The sequence below is a fragment of the Anticarsia gemmatalis genome, chromosome 26, assembly GCF_050436995.1.
Source record: "Anticarsia gemmatalis isolate Benzon Research Colony breed Stoneville strain chromosome 26, ilAntGemm2 primary, whole genome shotgun sequence".
Lineage (NCBI taxonomy): Eukaryota > Metazoa > Arthropoda > Insecta > Lepidoptera > Erebidae > Anticarsia > Anticarsia gemmatalis.
The window spans coordinates 6,512,604-6,536,738 of NC_134770.1; the positions used below are offsets into that span (position 1 = coordinate 6,512,604).

The 24,135-nt window shown below is 33.4% G+C and overlaps 2 protein-coding genes across 2 annotated transcripts in view; both read left to right on the plus strand.

Moving 5' to 3' along the window:
* Positions 1-11,425: 11,425 nt before the first annotated feature.
* Positions 11,426-12,665, plus strand: Dhps (Deoxyhypusine synthase). Its single transcript, XM_076131738.1, has one exon. The coding sequence runs from the start codon at positions 11,541-11,543 to the stop codon at positions 12,657-12,659; it is 1,119 nt and encodes a 372-aa protein (XP_075987853.1). The 5' UTR covers positions 11,426-11,540; the 3' UTR covers positions 12,660-12,665.
* A 1,120-nt stretch (positions 12,666-13,785) lies between these two features.
* The window catches only part of LOC142984123 (tyrosine-protein kinase-like otk), a 42,614-nt gene continuing 32,264 nt past the window's right edge, over positions 13,786-24,135 (plus strand). The window contains exons 1-2 of the mRNA XM_076131511.1: positions 13,786-14,026; positions 20,554-20,580. Coding sequence (XP_075987626.1) covers positions 13,981-14,026; positions 20,554-20,580 — 73 coding nt within the window. The 5' untranslated portion in view covers positions 13,786-13,980. The remainder of the gene's footprint in view (positions 14,027-20,553; positions 20,581-24,135) is intronic.

Below are 24,135 nucleotides of genomic sequence, written 5' to 3' on the forward strand. Positions count from 1 at the left end.
TAGTGGAGGCTTAACTTTTTAAACACCCTACATGTAACCTAAGATTTGTAAGGCTGTGTTACCGAATGATTTCAATCAACTATTGCCGGTAGGGATAGGCTTATAACAGTTTTGTTTCCTAGATGATTGCGTAAAAATAGTTCTTTCTGGTAATTATTCATTTATAGACCATTAATATTTAACATGTTTTAGGCAATAGCCTGAAAATTTATTATTTCGGTTGTCAGAACTCTTTTCTGGTCTTTAATAAATAATTTGCCACCAGAGAATCATAAAGAGGGATTGTCTATGAATAATTTCAAGAGTGAGTTTCCAAATACACATTAAAATATAATTGCATTCTCTAAAAACACAAGCCTAAATGAAATAGTTCATTTGACTAACATTACCGAATATTGATGTGTGACTATCAAACTTGAATTTAAACTAATAAATAAAGGTAGAACTTTTTTTATTACCATATCATGCCTAAAGTCCATTTGTATAAAATAAATCCATTTCACTATGTACACAACTTTATATAAACTAATATTACAATCGATTTCATTTGACATTTGATAGAGAAATGAAAGAAAACGCAATTACACTTGACACAATTCTCTCGTACTTATTAATAATAATAATTTAATACTTTCTTTTAACGATTTATTTTTATATTAACTCATGCCCGTAACAAAGTTCGTGAGAAAATAACCCCGGGATAAAGTATCCTATGTGTTAATCTAGGTTACAAACTATCTTTCAATTTGTAACCTAGCTCTTTTCATAAGGCTTTACCCCCCTTTCGAAGCTTATGACAAATTCAGTAGATGTAACGACTATCAATAATCTATGAGTATCAACATTTGACCTAAAAATAAAGGTTTGAATTTAAGTGTCCTTCTATCATATCCATTCGGTAGCTCTTCCACCTGGGTGCGGTATGGCACTGGACAGACAGGTTTATAAAGAAAGAGGGAAGGTCTATGCCCAGCAGTGGGACATGTAATAGGCTGATAAAAATAAAAAGATCTAGCTTGAAAGAGTAACAGACATCCTCACAAACTTTCGCATTTATATTATTAGTAGGATCTATTGTGTTACCTGCTCTATCATTATTTAAATGCTGAATGAAATTGAGTTATTATATCGTAACAGTTTTTTATATTATAATATAGATATTAACAGAATTGCCAGTTCGTAAAAGGAAATCTCAGAAATTGACAAATAAGTAATAGTAAACCTGTAGAGAAATTACAATCAGCATTGTGATGATAATATAATTTGTTTATCGTGGAGCCATACTTATTAATACTTATTTTTTTTAATTATAATTACTTGATAATAAAGTATAATATTGTTTATTTTATTTATTTGGTTCGTTATAAAAGCCCAAGATACTTGTATACAGTTGTAAAATATATATTTTTAATTAAGCAACCCTTGGCGCGGTCATTCCGTAGATGGGTGACCGCATACATTTGAGCTGAGTGCCTTCGTGCTTCGGAGAGCATGATAAAAGCCGGTCCCGGTTGTTGTCAATTAAGATAACAGTCATTAAACCATATCAAAGGCCTTTTGGGCGGCTTGAACAACTTTGACACTAGGTTGACCAGTAACCATACGATAGATAGAGCTTTATATTATTAGTATAGACAGTTTAAATGAGAAAGAATTTTTACTTTTCCTTAAGAACTGATTAAAGAACTATAAATAAAATAAATAGCATATTTATATGGACAATTTATTGACGGAAGTACAGAAAGGGACTGTGTTTAAAAGTTCAGTTATGTAACATATTACGTCAACTTGTATTTATAACTTCACGCTGTAACTTGTAGGGAGTGCGCAGAACAGGTTCGTTTACATATTTTGGTGAAAACCGGTTGATTTCTGGTTAAAGGTTAACGGAAAAGCCCTTTATAGCTTTAATAATAACTGGGCTATTTATTTTGAGTTTATTAACTTTTTAATTTAGTTTAAATTTATCTTTCTGTTTGAATATTTAGTTAATTATATCCTGTGATCCTACTTATATTATAGATGCGAAAGTTTGTAAGTATAGACGGATGGATGTATGTTTACGTTTCGCCATTAATCGCCACCTCAGCCTTCTAACCTAACCTACCCATGTCGGTTTGCCCAAAACTTCTTCTTTATAACTATATTACGGTATATAATTATATCCCTAGGGATATAACTATGTTACGGCTTTATCTATCTTACTGCGACATATGCATGTTACACGAAAAAACTACTAGATTACCGGATTTTAATGTAATTTGGTAGCCCATCAGATTATAAGCTGAATTAACACATAATGTACTTTGAACGCTGGGAAAGTATTTTTTTTAACCGACTTCAAAAAAAGAGGAGGTTCTCTATTCGACTGTATGTTTTTTTTAAGCATTCATGACTTTACCGCTGAATGGATTTGTATGAAATATAGGCGCCCGGTGATTCGTTTCGGGTTCTTCTTCACATATTCGATTTGTCTAGGCCTATTAATGGCGAAACGAATATATGTGTAGCAAGCCTTATGGCCCAGTTGATTAAAACCATAAATAATATAACATTTTGTCTACAATGTCAATAATGTGATCGTAAACTATTCACTTGCCAGTACATCGTGTCGGAAATCACTCCGGCAGACAGTCGATGTACAAAGTCAATGAATTATAGCGCTTCCTATGTATGTAACACACGCGATTAAATAACTGCGGTTATGTGAGTGGATTAGGTTAAGTTGTGATTATAAAGGCCGGGTTTTGGATGGGTGAACAAGAGATTAGTGTAGATGTTAATTTGACATTTCTAGGTCAGTGGTTTAAATTGAGATAAGAAAATGTTTATAAATTTCATTTCAATGTTTTAACTCTATCTTAGGCTTTCACGGCTAGACCTATCTCTAATAACAAAGTATTTCGACTTTAAAAAAAGAGGCGGTTTTCAATTCGATACGAAATTTATATCTATTTTTCACACATACGTAAAATCACACCTTCTTCCCATGGGGCATAGACTAGAAAATTTCTATTTTTAAAGCTGGCCAGTACGAAGTATAAACCTTATACATTTTATAAAGCCTATATGCATTATTCATACACTGCCTGCTCCCAAAGAACTGGGCGTGATAATACAGTAAACATTTTTGTTTTTTTCGTCATGAATGCATTACTGCATGTCCCGCTCCAGGGAGGAAGCGGGGGTCTGTCGGGCTCTCCCGCCAGCTAGGCGTTCCAGTCTTTTAAATTTGGGCATACCGACTAAAAACCTGACGGTGTCCCTTCAACAGTCACCATAAAATGGCCAGGACGCGGTTCCTCTAATTGTATACTCCGCGTCCCCAGTAACCATCTTGCAAAAACATTCACCTTTCACAATTTCTCAATGCGCTGATACGCAAGGAGTGTATTTCCACATGTCCCATATTACGGCTCTTCATTCCTACCTGGTGATTATGTCTTCATCTAATTGTGTGATCGTTTTGACGTAATAGACTGCTTCTTGTAATTAAGGTCTATGGTTCGATTAGCAGGTCATGCAAGGTGCTTTTATAGTTCTGCTATGCAAGTACATAAATGATTTTGTCACAGGTCGATCGTAGATCTAATTATGTAGTTTTAATTGTAGGTATATACTTATCTTTTAAATAATATAAAACTTGGTTGTTTTTAATAAAGGATAAGGAGAAGGTTTTTCTAGTCTCGGAGTGTTGTAACAATATCTGCATACATTAAAGACGCCAATAATTTTAAATTAACTTCACAAAAATTGTAATTATCAATGTCCTGTCATTGTGATTTTTATAACAAAGACGCGTCTTTTTGAATATCTGAAAAACTACTCGTCAGATCTGAAACAATGCAAGCAATAAAACAGGGTTTTTCAAAATCGGTCTACCAAAAGAACAAATATAAAAAACGTTTACATTTCCTGGCAATCAAATTCATTGACAATAATTATCTCTAACTTGTTCCCATTGGCCACTGACTAAATTAAAATCCAATAACGGAAACTTCAAGGGATACCATCATGAAACCAGGTCAGCTGTCATCTTACACTGTATCTAAAAATACGTAGATGAAGGAAAGTAGTAAACTCATAGCGAAAGTGTAATAAGATCAGCGCAGTGCAGTGTGCTGTGGTTTCCATATAATTGTGTTACCTTAGGGCGTGTAGGGAGTTTACACTCATTTCATATGAGACATACGCGGTTCGGATTATGTAGAACTTTATTTACTTTTAAAGAATGATTCTGAGACTAGAATAAGCTCTGCGTAAACTATACTAATCTATACTAATATTATAAAGCTTAAGACTTTGTTTGTTTGTTTGTTTGAACGCGCTAATCTCAGGAACTACTGGTCCGATTTTAAAAATTCTTTCAGTGTTAGATAGCCCATTTATTGAGGAAGGCTATAGGCTATATATATCATCACGCTACGACCAATAGAAACAGAGTATCAGTAAAAAAAACAAAAACGGGTAAAATTGTGACTTATTCTCTCTTATGTCACGCAAGCGAAGTTGCGCGGGTCAGCTAGTTAGTTAATATATCCTCCGCATTGGCGCTAGTATCTTGACAATATGTCGCCACAATTTAATTGATTTAAATGACTTTACCATAAATGAAAGTACCACTCATCCTTACAACACATTCCTATCTACTCCCAAGGACATATAGATGTAATTCTCGCCGTTTATATTTAAAAATCTTAAATTATAGGTTATAGTCGTAAAGAGCAATTATATTACACCATGTATTAATTTGATGTTCATCGTTAATAGTTAAACTATAATATAAAGGTACTATTTAATAAAAAGGTTGCGATGATATTAATAAAACTGCAATAAACCTTCTCTTCAATATTTCAAAATGAACACGTATACTACGTATAGTAAAGGAATGCACATAAAGGTGCTTTGATTTTTGTACCCAATTTTCGTGACGAAATGATAGTGTTTTATATTTTAAAGGCTTAAAGGGCATAAAGATACACTTAATAAAATGTAATAAAATCCTAAATGTCGGCTTGTTTGGTTACCTGAAACAAAAAAATAAATAAGTCGAGTTTGAGAAATCCTTTTCCGCCGACTTTATTTTATAGCATGCTAGTATGATGATAGACTATCTATGACCACACTACGAGGAATATCCCCCGGTTTCTGAGGTACACTTTGCGGTAGTTTATCTATTCAATAGCGTTTAAACTCATATAAAAAAACGCTGTTGAATACATAAACTACCGCTAAATGTACTCAGAAAACCGGGCATAAATCAGCTTGGGAGAAATAGGCATAGTATCTACTTTACATGTACCGTGCAGTACTGAACATATTAGTAGTATAGTTGTACCAGACTGCACCTGATCGCACTAAATACTTACTTTCCTTTTTGATACCATTACAAAGTACTACTGGTTATATTTAGAGCAGCTTATAATAGAACTGGACTGGGAGATTACTAATTATTTTAGAATCACTACGTCTGTAGCACGGGTAGTGTATGTGACTGTCGAGACAGGTCTCGGGTTTTAATCCCAGAGTTTAGGTCAGGTCTTTTTTTTATTGGACAACTCGCGCACGGTCATTTGATTCCAAGCCAAGCAGAGCTTGTACTATAATAACCAAATAACTGATAAACATTCTTATATATTTCTAAATACATACTTATAAAGATAAATTGTCAATCAAACTCCAAACAGATACTCGTGCTCATCGGACAAATACTCAATTAGAACTCACCACACGCGAGGCTACGGTTATTGCGGTGATCACTTTAACCATTGCGCCAAACGTCTATTTTATATATGTACATATTTCTTGTTTTTAAAATGGTTGTAAAAGAAAAGAGGATAACGTCTACAGCACCTTCTATTATTATTAAATAATAAAAAAACACTTCATTTTCAAATCTCTAATTACTAAAACAAGAATCTAATCACACAATTTAATCCACTTATCATCAAAAACATCTAACACTCACCTCATTGACACAATAAAACAATATCACTTTCAGTTTCATTGAAAACCGGCCGCCATTACGTTCTCGGTCGGTACAAACAATTATAAAGTTACATCAACCTCCCACGGCTGTTTGTAAGTAAATATCATAGATATTATGTAATTTTTTAAATTATTTCTGCTATTCTGATAGTTATCTACGAAGTTAGACTGTTTTGCAGTTGGCATGTGAACTTTTGTAAAGAAATTAATTAAGAAATGATTTATTAATTTTCGTGGAATGAATAAGGTTACGTTACTTTAAAGATTAACCCTCTTATTCATAAAAATATATGAAGTTATGAAAGGCTTATAAAAAGTTTTTTTTCTTTCACTCCTTAGCGAAATGAAAAAGAGAAAACATATTTTAGTAGTATTTTATCTAAAATTGGTTTATAGTGTGTTTATGAATAAGAGGGTAAGTATTTGATATAGTTAATGTTGGGAATCAACCCCGACATAAAATAACTAGGAGACAATCGCAGGCCAGAAATCAATATACAAAATTGTAACGGAGTAATGATAAGCTCAAGCAATGTACCTATAGCTTATTGTAAATAGCTTTTTGTTATTTTTGTACGTACATCTTTCTAATTACATAACTGAATCATTAAGATTGAATCTTAAACCCTTTCAAAAGATAATATACTAATTAAACAAATTGGATCACTGATAGAAGTTTTAGTTAGTCGTATTTCGAGTAATAGTAAATAAGTAGTTTTTGTATGACTTTGCCAAGTTTCTGTAACGCGAACTTAGCAAAAATATTATTTTTTCATACGTCCTTCTATCGCGTTATTTATACACTAGCTGACCCGCGCAACTTCGCTTGCGTCACATAAGAGAGAATGGGTGAAATTCTTCCCCGTTTTTGTAATATTTTTTACTGGTACTCTGCTTCTATTGGTCGTAGCTTGATGATATATAGCTTATAGCCTTTGTCGATAAATGGGCTATCTAACACTGAAAGAATTTTTCAAATCGGATCAGTAGTTCCTGAGATTTGCGCGTTCAAACAAACAAGCAAACAAACTCTTCAGCTTTATAATATTAGTATAGATAGTATAGATTTCTATGTAAAATGTCACACATTGCAATGGCCGTGTAAGTAAGGAACTATTGCATACTTATGTAAACAGAATGCAACAAGTGAGAGGCTGCAAACTTGTTTACATACGCGTTACAACTTGTGCAACCTAACAATATCATATTGTAATCTATAATTGCGATAGTTATCTTGAGAAATACGCGAAAAACACAAAAATGCGGTGATACCGAGGTCATATGGTAGCTACAGATAGTGAATAATTGATTCGAATACCGTTTAAAATAATATGATGATCAATTTGGGAACCTTCCTTGAAGAGAAGATGGGCTACTTCCTACAACTATAGCAACCGGTAAGCTATTAACAAGATTTGTATGAAAACCTGAATAGCGCCTCTAGCGGGCGCCTTAGGAATTAAATTTGCAGTACATTTTAAGTGTCAAACTCTCGTTATTTGATAGTATGAAATCGCGCAAGTAGATATTAATTGCCCTAAGAAGTAACTTAAAATATCAGTCTTTAGTCAGAAAGGTTTTTATGCCTATCTTTCAACACGATTGAGATCGAAAGTTATACTTAAACTAGCTGACCCGCGCAACACATAAGAGAGAATGCGTCTAATATTTTCCCCGTTTTTGTAACATTTTTTACTCGTACTCTGCTCCTATTGGTCGTAGCGTGATGATATATAGCCTATAGCGCTCCTCGATAAATGGGCTATCTAACACTGAAAGAATTTTTCAAATCGGACCAGGAGTTCCTGAGATTAGCGCGTTCAAACAAACAAACAAACAAACACTTCAGCTATATAATATTAGTATAGATCTAGATCAAACTCCCAGTTTAATAACGTAAACAAAAAACCGTTTAAACAGCACACATTCCATGATTTCTTGGTTTATTTTGTAACAGACTCGTTTCATATTTGTTTACATAATACTTAATACGCACATCGTGTGTGCACGACACTCAAACCACTTAGAATTTAGCAATACTCATCGAAAACACTTTTTGCGGTTATCAAGATAGGCTGATTGAGTAAAAGAGTAAGTACTTGCTGTTGTCGTGCTGTGATTTCGTTTGCGTAGACTTTATAAATGAAAACGAAAAATGTTGACAACCTCTTGTATCTTTCAGTGAAAGTCCCATTCAAATCGGTTTAGACGTTCCGGAGATTAGCCAGAACAACCAAGAAAAATACATAAAATTTTTAAAAAAATTAGTTATTTGTAGTTTACTAGTGTGTTAATAACTGTATTTATTTAATAAGCACTTAAAAAACACAGTGAGGTATTCTGAAATGGCGAACATATTTTTAATTTTTTTATGGTGGGCTGCCTATATTTATTTTCAAAAGTAATTTCGTTAACGAACGAAATTCTTGAACCTTGATAATAACACAGACTTACAAAAGTTAAGCAACTTTAAGTGCGGTCGACCTTTGGATGGGTGGCTTTTATTATTTTAAGTAAAGATAATATTGTTAAACGCAATTATGTAGTTGTGGTATTTAAAGTGCGATCAATTCAAGTACCGACAACTGGTCGTAATGGTCTTACATCACAAAATTGACCGCAAATTTGCTAAAGTGCGTAGACCTGATGGATTTAAGATTATTTTATGTAACTACGCTAATATTTATATTACAATAGATTAAATAGAAAATGCGAATATCCATCCTTTAATCCGTTACGTAAAAGTAAATTAATGAATGAAGAAAAAAACATTATTAAGAAAAAAAAATTAAGTTAAAAATAGATGTTAAACCCATTTTGATGAAGTTTTGCATTGAGATATACATATGTAGTTGAAGATCCTGTTCTTAACATGAGCAATATTTTTTCAAACTTCAATCCCTAACTAGAGGGTTGAAATAGGTAAGGCATATGAAAGGAGCCGCGTTGGACAGCTACTTTTAAAGCAAAAGAACCTACTTTCCGCATTTTTTAATACAGAGGTCATTGACCCACAAAATACCTACATTCAGATCCGCTCACAACAATGACAGATTATTACGTATTATCACTCCACATCAGTCATGCTCGGAACCATTCAGTAAGTAGTAATCAAGAGGTTCATTAATACATGACGCAACGAGCGGCGCCGCGGGCGAGAGTAAGTGGAACAATTTGTTATATTATATAGGAATGCCCGAATATTAGTGCGATTTATAATACAGGTGATTTGAGTGGAATTGTGAAGGTGTGGATAAGATACAATTTTAGTTAGTGATTACTTTGAGTAATTTTCGCGTATATTTTATGATAAGTTAGAAAGATAGTAGGTAAGTCAGAAATATTTAAATGTTTTATTTTGTATTTCTTGTTATGGCTACTTAACACAAGCGCAGAGCTGTCAATACCCAGCATTATCGCTCGAATGCTAGATACAAATAACCCCGGCAGCCCTACCGCCGGCACTGTGTGCACGAGCCCTTACAGTGGCAACAGAAATATATTATCTGTGAACATTTCAACTGTCGAACTATCGAGGTTCATGACATAAAGACAGACAGCGAAGTCTTAGTAATATGGTCCCGTTTTTACCATTTAGGTACGAAATCATAAAAACCAAAAGCTAGTAATGAACCAGACCTTAAAAAAATTATATTCTAGGAAACAATAGCCTTATTTTCCAACTTATAGCAAAAGTAAATACATTTTATCTGCCTATGGTCATCATCGTTATACGAACTACCAATCTATACTCGCGCCATTACAAACGTGCGAACTACGTCATCATCAAAAATAATCATAGGAATGTGACAATGTGTAAGTGGAAGCGAGAAACTCCGATAAAAGGACATGACTTAGTTCGTACGTTTAAAATGGCCTGAGTATAATAACTTAACAGTCAGTCTGTCACAAGGAAGCTAATCTATGTCACCGTAATTTAACACTATTATAATCCAAAGATATAATTTGAACTAATTTCCCCCGGTCTGCGGCGACTGGAGCGTCGTAATTATCCGTTGTTCGATCTACGATTATTTATCAGTAGGTCTGTACATGTGCGAGTGACGTAATCATAGAAAGTAAACGCAGGGCTGTCTATGGTGAGAAATGACAAGTGAGTGTGAATGTGTGTTAGATTTTGAGTGATGATGTTATTAATTGTTGATTTTTTGGGTTCCGGGATAGTAATAGATTATATGTGTATATTTATTTTGTAGATAGACAAATTTTGCTTTATGCCTGGCTGATTAAATCTACAGAAATACCAGAATTCATATCACAGTAATACCTAAAATATATGGGTATACTTACCTAAAATATCGTCATGCTTTTTTCCCATAGGGATAGGCAGAAACAAAAAAAGCCACTGTTCTTTTTCAAACCACGAAAAGTCAAGGTTGACCTTAGTTAAGTATCTAACTCAGTTAACTGTGTTACATACGGAATACATTCTTATATCCAAACATCAAAGAAGGTGGTTTTTTAGAGGCATCACCACATGACCCGGATTTTCCCCCCAGAAAATTCGGGTATGCGAAAGGATTTTACCTCTCAAGAAAAAAAAAGAAAACGTACGGAATACTATGAGAACAAAGGCAGGTATGAAGTAACGGAGTTCATCCATCATCTTAAATTGTCAAGAACTAAATAAAAATGAAAAACAAAAGGTAGTGAACTAGAGAAAATAATAGACTACACTTGATAATAATGTTTAACTAAGATAATAACTTATTATTGTGTTGTGACATCCCTGAAAGTGCAATTTGAACGCGTGCGACGTCTATTAAGATTCCTGACGTTCAATTTATAAAAATTCCAAACTGACTTCCTCAAATGTGTGCGCAAAACACACATGCAATTGGATTATCAATTGGGTTCTATTATGTTATGTTTGACATGCATATTGTGTTGTAATACGTGACTCAGCAAGCATTCATGTTACGTTTGATTAGATGGATTGTTGATGATAGATGGGGCTTGTTATAACGACCATTCATTCAAGCGGTATTGATTTGAGATGAATAAATAGAAAGGTTTTTTTAGGTAGGTCAAATTAGGTAGATATGTAATGTAAGAGAAGTTGAAAACAGGCTTTGTGGATTAGATCTATACTTAAAATCATTTTATGATTATGATGATTTTAGGATTATTCCAGACAATTAATTTAACTAATAGAGGTAGGTACCTACTTAATACCTACCTTTAAATCTGCCTTTTTACAACAAAATATTGAAATGAAGTAGTATATTCATTTGTCTATGCTATTGATATAAAGGTAGGCAAGGGAACTGGTAATTTATACTAATATTGCAATTAAAACTTCTTAGACGAAATTAAATAAAGAGAAACATTTAATAATAGCTCTATTTAATTTCAAGTTTTCATGCAGCAACAAAACGCAGACGTCAATGACATTAGATTTTCTTTGACAGTTTTGACAATCACATTAGCTTGACAGAAAATTCCGCAAGTCGTAAAAATACAAGAAAAATCTATATTTCTAACGATTGTGCTTCAATATTATGACTGGATAGATTAAAATATATACAAACATGATGGACACGACCAATATTTCTGCTAAGGGAGCAAACCTTGCTCCAAATGTAGCCGTAAGCGCTGTTTTGCAGCCTAGTCAAGAGCTGCCCATTGAAACACCTATTGTGTCAGGTTATGACTGGGAAAACGGTACCGACTATAATAAAATACTCGAGAGCTACGCGCACTCGGGCTTCCAAGCCACTAGCTTCGGGAACGCCGTGCAGGAAATCAATAAAATGCTAAAATGTCGATCAGTGCCTTTGACAGAAGAAACAAGCGACCCTTATGAAGAAGACGCGTTTATTAAGAAGAAAACTAACTGTACTATATTCTTGGGATACACTTCTAACATGATTTCGTCTGGTTTACGAGATACTTTACGTTTTTTGGTCAAAAATAAACTTGTAGACTGTGTGGTGACTACTGCGGGTGGTGTTGAAGAAGATTTTATCAAATGTCTTGCTCCTACGTACGTTGGCGACTTCCACTTAAGCGGGAAACAGTTGAGAACTCGTGGTATTAACAGAATCGGCAATTTATTAGTCCCAAATGACAATTACTGCCGTTTTGAGGAATGGGTCACTCCCCTATTAGATGAAATGGTTGATGAACAGACCCGAGATGGAACAGTTTGGACTCCATCAAGAATCATAGCTAGATTAGGAGAGAGAATAAATAACGAGAGTTCATTATGCTACTGGGCTTGGAGGAACAACATTCCTATATTCAGTCCGGCACTAACTGATGGTTCTTTAGGAGATATGATGTACTTCCACTCATTTAAACGTCCCGGTCTCATTATTGACATATTAAGCGACCTTAGGAGGCTGAATACTATGGCTGTGAAAGCCAACAACACTGGCATGATTATTTTAGGTGGAGGAGTGGTAAAACATCACATTTGTAATGCAAACTTAATGAGAAACGGAGCAGATTATGCGGTATACATAAATACAGCTAGCGAGTTTGATGGCAGCGATGCAGGGGCCAGGCCTGATGAAGCAGTCTCCTGGGGCAAGATCCGACCAAATGCAACACCGGTTAAGCTCTATGCTGACGCAACATTGGTGTTCCCGTTGATAGTTGGGCAAACATTTGCCAAATATCATTTTAGCAATAAAAAGAATGTTTAATTATGATTTTCTTTTTTTTTTATTTATTTATAATACCTTTGAAATAATTACCCTTATGTGTATTTGTGTAAGAATAAAATGTAAAAAAATAAAACAATATGAGAATTTTATTAGTGAGATACAAGAATACATAATTTGTGAAAATTTCAGCTTTCAAGCTATAATACTTTATGAAGTACAGCCTGGTGACAGACGGACAGACAGCAGAAGTGTAGTAAAAGAGTGCTGTTTTTACCCTGTGGGTACCGAACCCTAAAGAAATACGAATTAAGTAAGTTTGTGGCCAGATTTAAGAAAGAAAATTTGTATACATTTAAAATGGTAGGTACTTTTCACCATTGTTAGTGATAACGCTCAAACAATGCATTGCACAGGTAGGTAATAAGAAATTCTTATCTATAATAAGATTGCTGATAACACTTTCTAAGTGATGAATAGGTATTTAATCAGACATTTTTATTTATAGCACTGTTTTATCATTGTAATTAACGAGTAAATTATTACAAGATAGTTGATAATTGGATTAGTTCGTTTTCTTATATTAAAGCTAATAACTTCTTAATTGTATACTGTGTCGGACAGAAAATAGATTTGAAATTGTATAAAATAGTATATTATGTAATGATGTACCTGGATATGTTGTCTAAATCAAAAATAGCTCCCCGAAATATTATGGGCCGAATAAATGACCAACATAAAAATAATAATTGCCCAGCGCCATCTTATGGTTGTAATAAGCTAATAATTATTTTGTGTAGCGACATCTGTTGTGGAGTAGCGGAAACTTTACTGTAATGTTGCTGTCATTGCCATCTATTGACCAAGCACATGATATTGCAATGTTTTGTTTAAGATTAAATTGATATTTGGCTTTTTTAGCAGTGTAAAAGTCCTAATTGTAATAAAAAATATCAAATTTGTTCCCTCTACATTATTAGTAATTATAAGGAATCGTCAAATTGAACAAAAGGTTTCCGAACAGAGCGGTGTGAATGAACTGTCAAATATGCAATGAAGTTAGCCGCTGTCTGGATTCCCTCAATTGCATTAGTGTGCGTCTATAAACAGCTTTTTTATCAATGTGTTGTGTCTGTGAAAGCGGCTTTGAAGCTCTCCGACACCGAGTTCGTTTGCCCAACTTTGTTCATCGTATTCGACAGAGCCGCGCGGCCGGTCGTGGTATCGGCATATTGTTTACATCCACCGCCTCAACCAAACATGCTTTTACTTCACTTAATTTAAACAAAAAATGGACATGTACATATTAAAAAACAAGTTTTAGTACTCAATGTGGTAATTTTGTGTGATAAAGTGCCGCAAAATGTGCGTGATGCGTTCGTTTCTACTGGTTATACTCCTTCTATCCGGTAAGTCGCATCCTTTGAGCCCTTTGGTGGGCTATTTATAGGTCCTTACGGTCATTCCGTGCAGATATTAATGGGAATTTGTTAGAATACATAATTTGTTGCACGTTTCTGTGGAAGCCGACACGCTTTGATGTTGACAATGTGCGGACGTTCCGAGAATGCCTTTGCCTCGTTTGATGTTATTATGAACTGAGACGCGTGTTTTTATGACTCGTTTGAATTTAGAATGTTGATTGTTTAATTTTTTTTTTCTTGGTAATGAACTTTGTCGGTTCTGTTCGGAAATGAATATAAATTCGAATAAGAAAATAAGATCATAACTATTCTACACTATGCTCTACCGATATAGACAAATATAATGCATTTTTTATTCATAAGCTGTGTAAAACTGCAGCAGTCTACAACATTAACATATGTTATCTTTATTACAAAAAAGTGCAGAAAACTAATGCATTTTTTATTTAAATGACTTACCACAAGTTGATCAATTAAAACCCTAGTTTATTAGCTAAAGAAGATACAAAACTGCATTAAAGGTCTTTAGTTATGTAGAACAGGTTACTTGCTTACAAAGTGATCTACATTTTTGCTGACAATGGCTACACAGTAGCTTGTAAGGGAATACTGTTATGATTGACACAATTCATAACATAGCAGAATGGTTGAGTGTCTGCCGTAGATATGTGGATGTTTGAAAACTTCTTTTCTTGATAATTTTGTAGAAGAATGTCTATATTGTATATCTATGAGCCTTTTGGACAAAATTTGTGGTAAATGTGTTTATTTAAATGAAAATTAAAAGTTAAGTTATTTTTTAAAAGAATAATATTATTGTTTATAGTCACAAAAATATCTTATTATTGTTTCTAATATCAGTGGGAATAAAAATATCCTTCCGGTTTGGTGTAACTGTGACCGTAATTCATATTATAAGGGACTTTACTAATTTCATTTATAAATTACAGTCATACTAAATTCTTATAAGCTTATAATAGTAGGTACGGTACAGCTATTTATCTGCTAAAAACTTAATTGCATTTTTCTCAATTCATAACAACCAGATTTATCAAAAATGTTTAAAAAAGCACTGCTTTTAAAAAGTTTATTTCCTCATGTATATTTTTGTTCTGAAATACTAATTCGATTTCCAAGTATTGTACCACATTCGGTTTTGAAACAGCTAAACGATGATTAACACATGATTCAAATAAAAAAAAGAAAAAAACATGTAACAATTTAAAAAAGCGATCTCATAAAAGGCTCATTTAGCAAATATTTTTTTATCCATACGTCCAGGTAGTGGTCCATTGTGCCCCGCCTACGGCGCCTCTGCCCAGTGGTTCAATCAACGCCACGGGAGACAAAACGAATTAAAACTAATACAATAGATATTTTGATTTATGTTATTACAAAGTTTTTTAATGTTTAATTATGTTATTATTGTGTTTAGAAAGGAGCAACGCAACTGTCGTGGTTTTCAAAAAGTATGAGCGCTTATTTGCTTTGCGCAAATTGACGTTGTCGTAGCTAAGATCAAACGACACGAATTATACCTACCTAAAATTAATTCGAATGCACAAAATATTTATTTTAAATTATTGGAAATGAATTTATTAGTTCATCTCACGTCTGATAAAAAAGGGATAGGCAGAAGTGCGAGACAATCCAAAGTTCTCTACACTAAATAGCGATCCCATAATTCATGCATTGCTATTTGTTTGAAAACACTCCAAATTGATCGTGAAATTTACTAAACGAAAACCTTTGCACTTTGCCCGTTCGTAGAATCGAACCCAGAATGTTGTGATTCACGGACGCATTAATAACTACCACTCAAACCACGAGGCTTGGATTAATTTGGATAAAAAATCCCTAAGAAATGAAATAATCAAATACTAATGAAAAAATAAAACATTTTTCTCTTCAAAACAATTTATGGTTACGAGACTTTTTTATTTCTTAATTATAGGATAGGTACCTACATTAACTTAAAAATAACGTCAAACTAATCCGCTACTTCGGTAATATTTATTAACAGTGATTTGAACAGTGGCTAAACTATTATTATCTGTGCAAAATTATTGATAACTTTGAGTTGCCGTCCGACAATTGATTTAGGTGTAGGTACATTCATGTAATACAGCGATAAAATTTATAATCATGAATCATGAATAATCATGATCGAAGGAAATTATTATTATTTTACACAATTATTTCATTTTAGGTTTGGTATGGACTTATAGTAATCAAAGCGGTTACATCCTGGCCGTAAATAGTTATTATTTGAATGCCTATAACTTACCTAGCGACACTTTATACCTAGGTGTGTAACAAACATCATCAAAACGTAATAATCCTAAAAACACACAGTAGCCATAGATCTAAAATATTTTTTTTTCTAAATGAACTTCCACTACATTCATAATATAGATTTATCTACTTTTTACTACATTTACTAAAGGTAGCGGAAATGTGATATTCAGCCTAATCCAAAATGCCAAATCTTATAACGATTCATAAGTTTGCAGTCTGCGAAATCTACTAAAAAGCACTTTAATCTTTCTTCCTATTAATTGCAATAGTCAGCAATTATTCTTAAAAGTACGGTATCAAAATTAGCGCATTCACGACACGTCATCCCTATTATACGGATAAGCAATCAAGGAATCATTGCTAACAAACCCTGGGTGCACAAAAAAGTAAAAACTCGGGGATGTAGCCACCCCTGGCGGGCAACCTGAGCCCCTCTAGGGGCGCGCTACTATAAAACCCGACATATTTACGAGTTCTGTCTCCCCCCCACTCTAGTTTGTCTATGGTGTAAGTTGGAAGCGATTGTTCAAGTTTAAATATTCCGTGTTATGCCGTAATTAAACCAATAGAAGTTTAAAAAATAGGTTAAAAAACACGCTTGAAAATGAATGACTTTATTTCTTGTTCAACTCAGTGATCGATTTTTTTCATCTCTGAATCATTTCAGCCCAAGTACAGCCCAAATATTTTTTTAATTGAGTACTTGAATCGTTATCTCTCGTAGCAACTGGGTATTTCTTTAAAATAACGAATGAATTTTAACAACTATCCAGTGTCCACTGTCCAGTGGGTTTCAAACATTTGCAAATCAAAATCAGATGGTCTAACACACAATGTCAGAATTTAACAGATGTTATTTTTTGCTTGACCAGGCATCTGGTAGTTCCATATAATAGTTAAAATAATGATTTATGTCGTCATGGTTTTCATTGTAACATTTGGCGTTTGTGGTAAAACTATTTTTTGCAGCTCTACTTTTCTAGTAAATTGTCTATTATTCACTGTTCAAAGTAATATAACTAATGAATTATATTAAATCCGAATCCTCTAAGCAATAAATACGTATAGAAAACCATGATGAAATCGCCATTCATTCATAAATATACCTACTCTATATCGTAATGCAAATATTTTTCAAAGAGCCAATACGATTCTCGATTCTTTACAGAAATAGCGCAAAAAGATCGACTCGTTCCATAATGAATGCTCAATATTCTAAATTCAAATGCAAACTGAATAAAAAGGAATTTTCTCAATTCGCTTATCATTTAAGCCGCGAAATAAACCCATAGGAAAATCGACTCACCGTCATCCTGAATTCAACCTTATAATTTAAACTTTAAAGCCCATATTTCAATACGTTTTGATTTGATACATCGTAAGTTTTCAAAACGTGTAATGGTGTGCTACCGTAGAATTTTTTTACTCGGTTCGGAATGAATATTTTTAAATTTTATTTGACGTCAGCTAGTGCGGAATGTTAAAAACTGCGTTATAAAAATATGGAAAAAGTATTGAAAAAAAAAATATTTTGTGGTCGTATTAAAAACTAACGAGGGATTTTTGAACTGAGAACTGGTCGACCGGCAATGTTTTGTTCTTAAAAAAATAATTTCTTTTTTTTATTCGGCTATAGTATTCTTTACCAAGATGGCGTCTGAAATATGCAGTCGAATAATGAAAATAGAGTATATTTGCTTGAGTGATTGCATAAAGCTTGTCATTGCGACCCTCATGGAATCCATTGGAGCGTCTCCTCTTGTTCCGGACTGCGGTTTCATTTAAACATTCCCCTACGTATAGGTTTAACTTCACGTAATTAGACATGAGTTAACTTGATTGAGATAATGAATGAGATATAAGTTTTTAATGTCTTCTTTAGTTTAAATGGCTTATTTTAGAGTAACTTCGACTCGCGACTTCGATCACGTAAAAATATTTATCTGATGCATAAAATCTCGCCCTTTTCCTATAAGGATAGGCAGAGTCAAAATAACATGATCCTTACAAACTAGTATAGGTACTAATTTAATAAAATTCAGGTTATAAACTACCCGTCTACTAAATTGCATCCAAATTCGTCCAGTAGTTTTTCGTAAAAAACACACTCACAAACTTTCGCATTTATAATACTAATAGGAAGGATATGCACATATAATTATGATATAAAATAATTATCTCAATAATTTCGAGCTCTGGTTATATTTATAGCTTGTCAGTGCATTGTATGAAGCCATAAAATTGGCTATAAACCGTATGGCCAATGTAGCCCACTCAAGAACGCTCGTAAAATGGGTCTAGACAGGAAATATTGAGAATTATTAAGTTCAATATGAGTTGTCATATATCTAATTTCAAAGAGCAGTTGCCAAAAATATGATTTCGAAGTTATTAGATGAAAAGAATCATAATAATTGACTGCGTCCGTGGCGCAGTGGTTTAGGTCGCCACGCCAACGCCGTGCGTCGGGAGGTCGTGGGTTCTATTCCCACACGGAACATTTTTGTGCGATCCACAAATAGTTGTTTCGGGTCAGGTTGTTCTTTGCGCCCATTGTTTGTATGTTTGTAAAGTCCCCACGACACAAAATCAATCCTAAGTGCGAGAGTTGTCCTTTTAAACTAAAAAAAAAAACTAATTTGCAATATGAGTAGGTGGTAATGGATGAATATAATTTATAAACCGAAATTACCAAAATCACCCTTTTTCCTTGCAATTTGACAGCAACTCACACCTAGTGCTTAAGTTTAAAACCTAAGTTTACTCGATGCACTAAACAAGTACTCGATGCTCTAACCATCTGGTGTCTAAAAGCTTTTGTCTTAAAACGTTCAGCGAAGATGTCTTTATAGCTAGTCTTTTTTTGGCCTGTCTCTAATGGGACCGTTTGAGACAGATTTTGGTAGTTTTCTTTCGGTTATAGCCGTCTAGATTGCATCGTCTTTGAAAACCTTATATCGGTTTGAGACCTATAATTGTAACTACTTTATTATAATTAACTATTTTCTTAGCTAGGTTCAGGGATTACTGGTTTTTCATATTTGCATATATACTTTGAGAAAATAATACATAGGTAACAATAGGTATTCAGTTTTGAAACACAGAAAAATGGTGTAAATATGACCGGAATCACGACAAAAGTTTTCAGTAAAATCTTACTTTCTTATGCTTTGTTGTAACTACTTTCTAACATTGTTTTATAAATGTTCATTCATTTTGTAATATGCATTTAAAAGCTTTTAAAAATTACTTATTTAACTACGCATCACCATTATAAGCAAACTCAAAAGTTAAAAAAAACTTCTTAAACCACACATCACTATCCACTGGACTATAAAAAATAAAGAGTTACATTTTCAAAATGACTGGTAACATTTTAAACGCAATTAAAACGCAGCGTCCACGCGTATTACACTTTACAAGTACCATGTCAAAACTATTTTTAATTTAAAGTTATATTAATATTTTCATACATTTTATGGTTAAAAAGCTCAATTTTATGTAAACTTTTCATAGTCCGTTTGCTAGTAAAAAGATGGGTTCCAATTTGCAATGTAATTAAAAATGAAATAGGTCATGTTTGAGGCAAAGGCACAAAATAATTATTCCTAACTAGTTTTTACCCGCGACTTCGTCTGTTACCTGAATTTTCCCATGAGAATGCGTCATTTTCCCTGGGTAGTAGTATATGTCCTTTCTCAGGTATCAAAATATCTCCATACCAAATTTCATGCAAGTGGGTTCAGTAGTTTAGGCGTGATTAAGTAACAGACAGACAGACAGACAAAGTTACTTTCGCATTTATAATATTAGTAGGGATAGTATGGATAGCTGACATAACGAACTGAGTTTTCGACTTGTTTTTTTTTACATAAGTACAATATCACTTCTTATTCCCATAGAGATAGGCAGAGACTATAGAACGCCACTTGGTACGATCCTTACAAACATCCTTTGCTTCATTCACATCCATACATGTTGTCATACAGGACCGCCGGTTACGAGTACTACGCACCTGACCTTTTTACAAGACATCACCGATATAATCTGTGTATGTCTTTCTAGGACGTCCCCTCTCAACGTTTCCAAAAAAAATCCGTAGGTTTTTTTAAGCAACTATAAATATTATGGTTGTAAAAAGCTAACTTATTTCGACCTTTAAGTATTTTATGAACTATTTATTTTGTATTAACCAATAATTTCGTTTGTTTCAGACTTTGAACACTCATTTGGATCTGAAGGTAAGTTTCGCATAGGATTCAATAATCTAAATAACTAACCGATTTTTGACGGAATTCAGCAGGGAGATAGTTCAAGACATAATTTCATACATAGGCTACTATGTTATCGAATATTCGTAAAAGTTTGACTGTTACACTTTAACGGCTAAACCACCTAACAAATAATGATGAAATTCTGCAAGGATATAGTTGAAGAATTAAGGTCAAAAATAGACACTTATTTTTTTATAAATTGACCTCTAAACAGCTAAAATAAAGGTCGCAATACTGTGCTCTAGCAAGGGTCAGATAATCTTCAACGAGCCAGTCCTAAATAATAAATACAGTCCATACTCAAATAAACTATAATATTCAACAAAATAAAGCCTATTTTCAGTATAACCTTTGTTAACCCTCAAGTACTTGACATTAGTCAGAGTGACCTTAAGGTACGCGCCGTTCTGACCGGCTGTGACCTTTGATACAACCTTAGCTATGACGTAAGAGGTCGATGAGCTACTGAAAGTTGTATTATATTTTATAGATTTTGAATGAGTGCCGTTTTTACGACTGTGTTAAATTTGTGTGATGCGAGGACAAGCGGGGCCGAAAAATCATCTGTAAATTACTATAGGGGAAGACAATCAGTCAAATCTGTTCTATATGAAACACTAGCATTTAAGCCCGACTTTGCCTTTCATAAAAATCTATTATGTATTTTGGCATAATTGAGTAACAAACATCCTTCCTTACATCCAAATTTTTGCATTTAATCGTATAATTTAAATAAGGTCAAACACGCTTTTTAGTATCGTAATACTAACTTATTACGTCACAAGCTGTTATTTTATTTAAGCCATATTTGATAGGTTATTAATCATGTCTGTTGATATCTGTTCTATTATTTCTGTTCATATATGTTCATAATTATAATTACCTAATAGTATAGTGTCCTTTAAAAGGGCACAGACAATGTCGGTGATTCAATATTTCATAAAACATAATAAAACTAACATTAATACCACATTACACATATACTAAATCATTACAATTCATTAAAAAAGAATCAGTTGCAAAACACACAGTCCAGCGACGGAATACAATATAGATAGCAATTTTTATAAAAAAACAGTGAAAAACTTTCAACAATTGGTAACAACGGATACCGGTGAAAAGATTCCGCCATATTGTGAGCGGAAACGGAAATCATTGTTTGGCCTGTGCCTCGAAACCTAGGCTTTGTCGTTTCACATTCAGCCATTGAATGGGCCGCGTTATAAATATTCAAAAATTTTATAGCTAGCTTTAGTTATGGCTTTTTTCTCGTTGTTTTTCGTTAAGGAATATTGAAAAATATGTGAAATTATTTAATTTGACAATAAAGTTTGGCTATTACATGCGATGCCTAGATAATTATATGTTTTCTAATAGTAATCATTGGCATTTTGTTGTCATTAATAATTTAATAAAAACATATTTTATTAAATTATTTACTTCCATAATACTTTTTAACTTATTAGAAATTATAGCCAACAAATACGGAGACAATTGAAAAAAATAATAGCATCGCTAAACTTTTAAGCATTTCTTTAATTAAAAATACAAAATAATAACAGTAAGTACATAACTTAATTTTAATCAAGTAATCTTCTCTATACATATACAGCTTTGAATGAAAAACTATAAATTATACAACTAATATCAAAGTAATATTCGCGATTAAATCAACAAATGCACAAATAACCACAATAGTAATAAACATAGAACTAACAAGCAGATACGCTAACCATCAGATAAGTGGGGTAGATAAACATCTTATAAACGCGAGTCATTGAACTCTATGCAGATAATATATTGCGAAGATTGTTATTATTGGTAACAATGCTTGTTATAGGTCGTTATAAAACAATGTATGTCGTGTCTGTCTGTATGTATGTGTGTCTGGTGGCTTGTTAGTAAGTTAAGATTGCAGATTTTTAAATAGATTTTACTATTATTAAACCACCTTCTGTTGAGATGAATAAATGAATAAAAGTGTAGTATTTTATTAAGAAAATATAGGAAAAAATGCTTTTTTGATGCATTATTAAAGTCCATAGTTACGAAATTATTTTTCAAACAGTTATCCTTACATTTAATTCTAATCCTTATTGAATCTAAACAAAAATAATTTAAGTTACAACTATCCCTGCCCCATGGATACTCGTAATAGTTTCACTTTTTATGAAATATTTTTTGTATGACTATCCCACTGCTGAGCAAGGGTCTCCTTGATAATGGGAAAGGGTTGAGGCCTTAAGTCCATTGCGCTGGCTAAGTGCGGGTTCTTGAAAAAATAATACAAATAAATACTTTCCGAATGATGATGATTAAATTGCAGAAAGATCATTATAGGTAAAGTTGAATTACTTATTGTATTACTAGATTACTAATATTTTCGACAATATTCTAATACAATTTTTGCGTTAGATACATGAAATACTTTCCACTACCCAAAATCTATCCCAACTTTCAATCTATATTTATCTATCAAGTAAATACAAATGTATGTATATTCTCATATTCATATATAAACAGTGTGTACGTCGGTGGTGTTGTTTTGAGTTTCAATGCCCTAAGCCCGCGCGCTCAAGGAGTCATCAAGTGGCATGTCTATTTCGAATACAGGGAGGGGATATTGTCGATAGAATATGTCGATATTAAGAAGAAAATGATTGGGAGAATCATACCGTGCAGAGCGTAGACTTTTCCCTCCTTGAAAAACTGTGGATGGTTTTGATAATGGGTTTCAATTGTCGACTAAAATGATATCAATACCATAATAAATATCATTGAACAACACGGTCATTTGATTCCAAACTAGACAGAGCTTGTACTATGGTAACCAAATAACTGATAAACACACATATATTTCTAAATACATACTTATACTTATAGATAATATGACAACCAGGCTCAGAACAAATACTCGTGCTCATCACACAAAGATTTGTCCCGGGTGGCATTCGAATCCGTCACACGCGGCGAGGTGACCACTTTAACTACTGCGCTAAACGTGCAGTTAATTTGAAACTGACTTAAAAGTTAATTTCAGAATAACTTCACATGTAAATCTAAATTGAAAAAATAAGTATATCGATATTGATCGACGCGTACATCCCTATCGTCATCGTCATCGACTAGTGTAGTGCACGCTTCGTCGCCTAGCCATGAATGTCGTAGCGCTCTTTTGTGTCGCCCCTCTACGGCACAATGGGACGATGTCCCAGTATCTTAATGATTGAGATGTTTTCATTGGGAAAACGGGATGCGAGCGAAACCTTCTGTTTTTCATTGAAAATTATGAAAAAATGTAAGGTTTTTGATAGTTTTCTTGACTTGCAAAGATTGTTTTTCCTAGATAGTACTCTGGGTGCCTGATAAATCTATACCTACTAATATTATAACGCTGAAGAGTTTGTTTGTTTGTTTGAACGCGCTAATCTCAAGAACTACCGGTCCGATTTGAAAAATTCTTTCAGTGTTAGATAGCTCATTTATCGAGGAAGGTTATAGGCTATATATCATCACGCTACT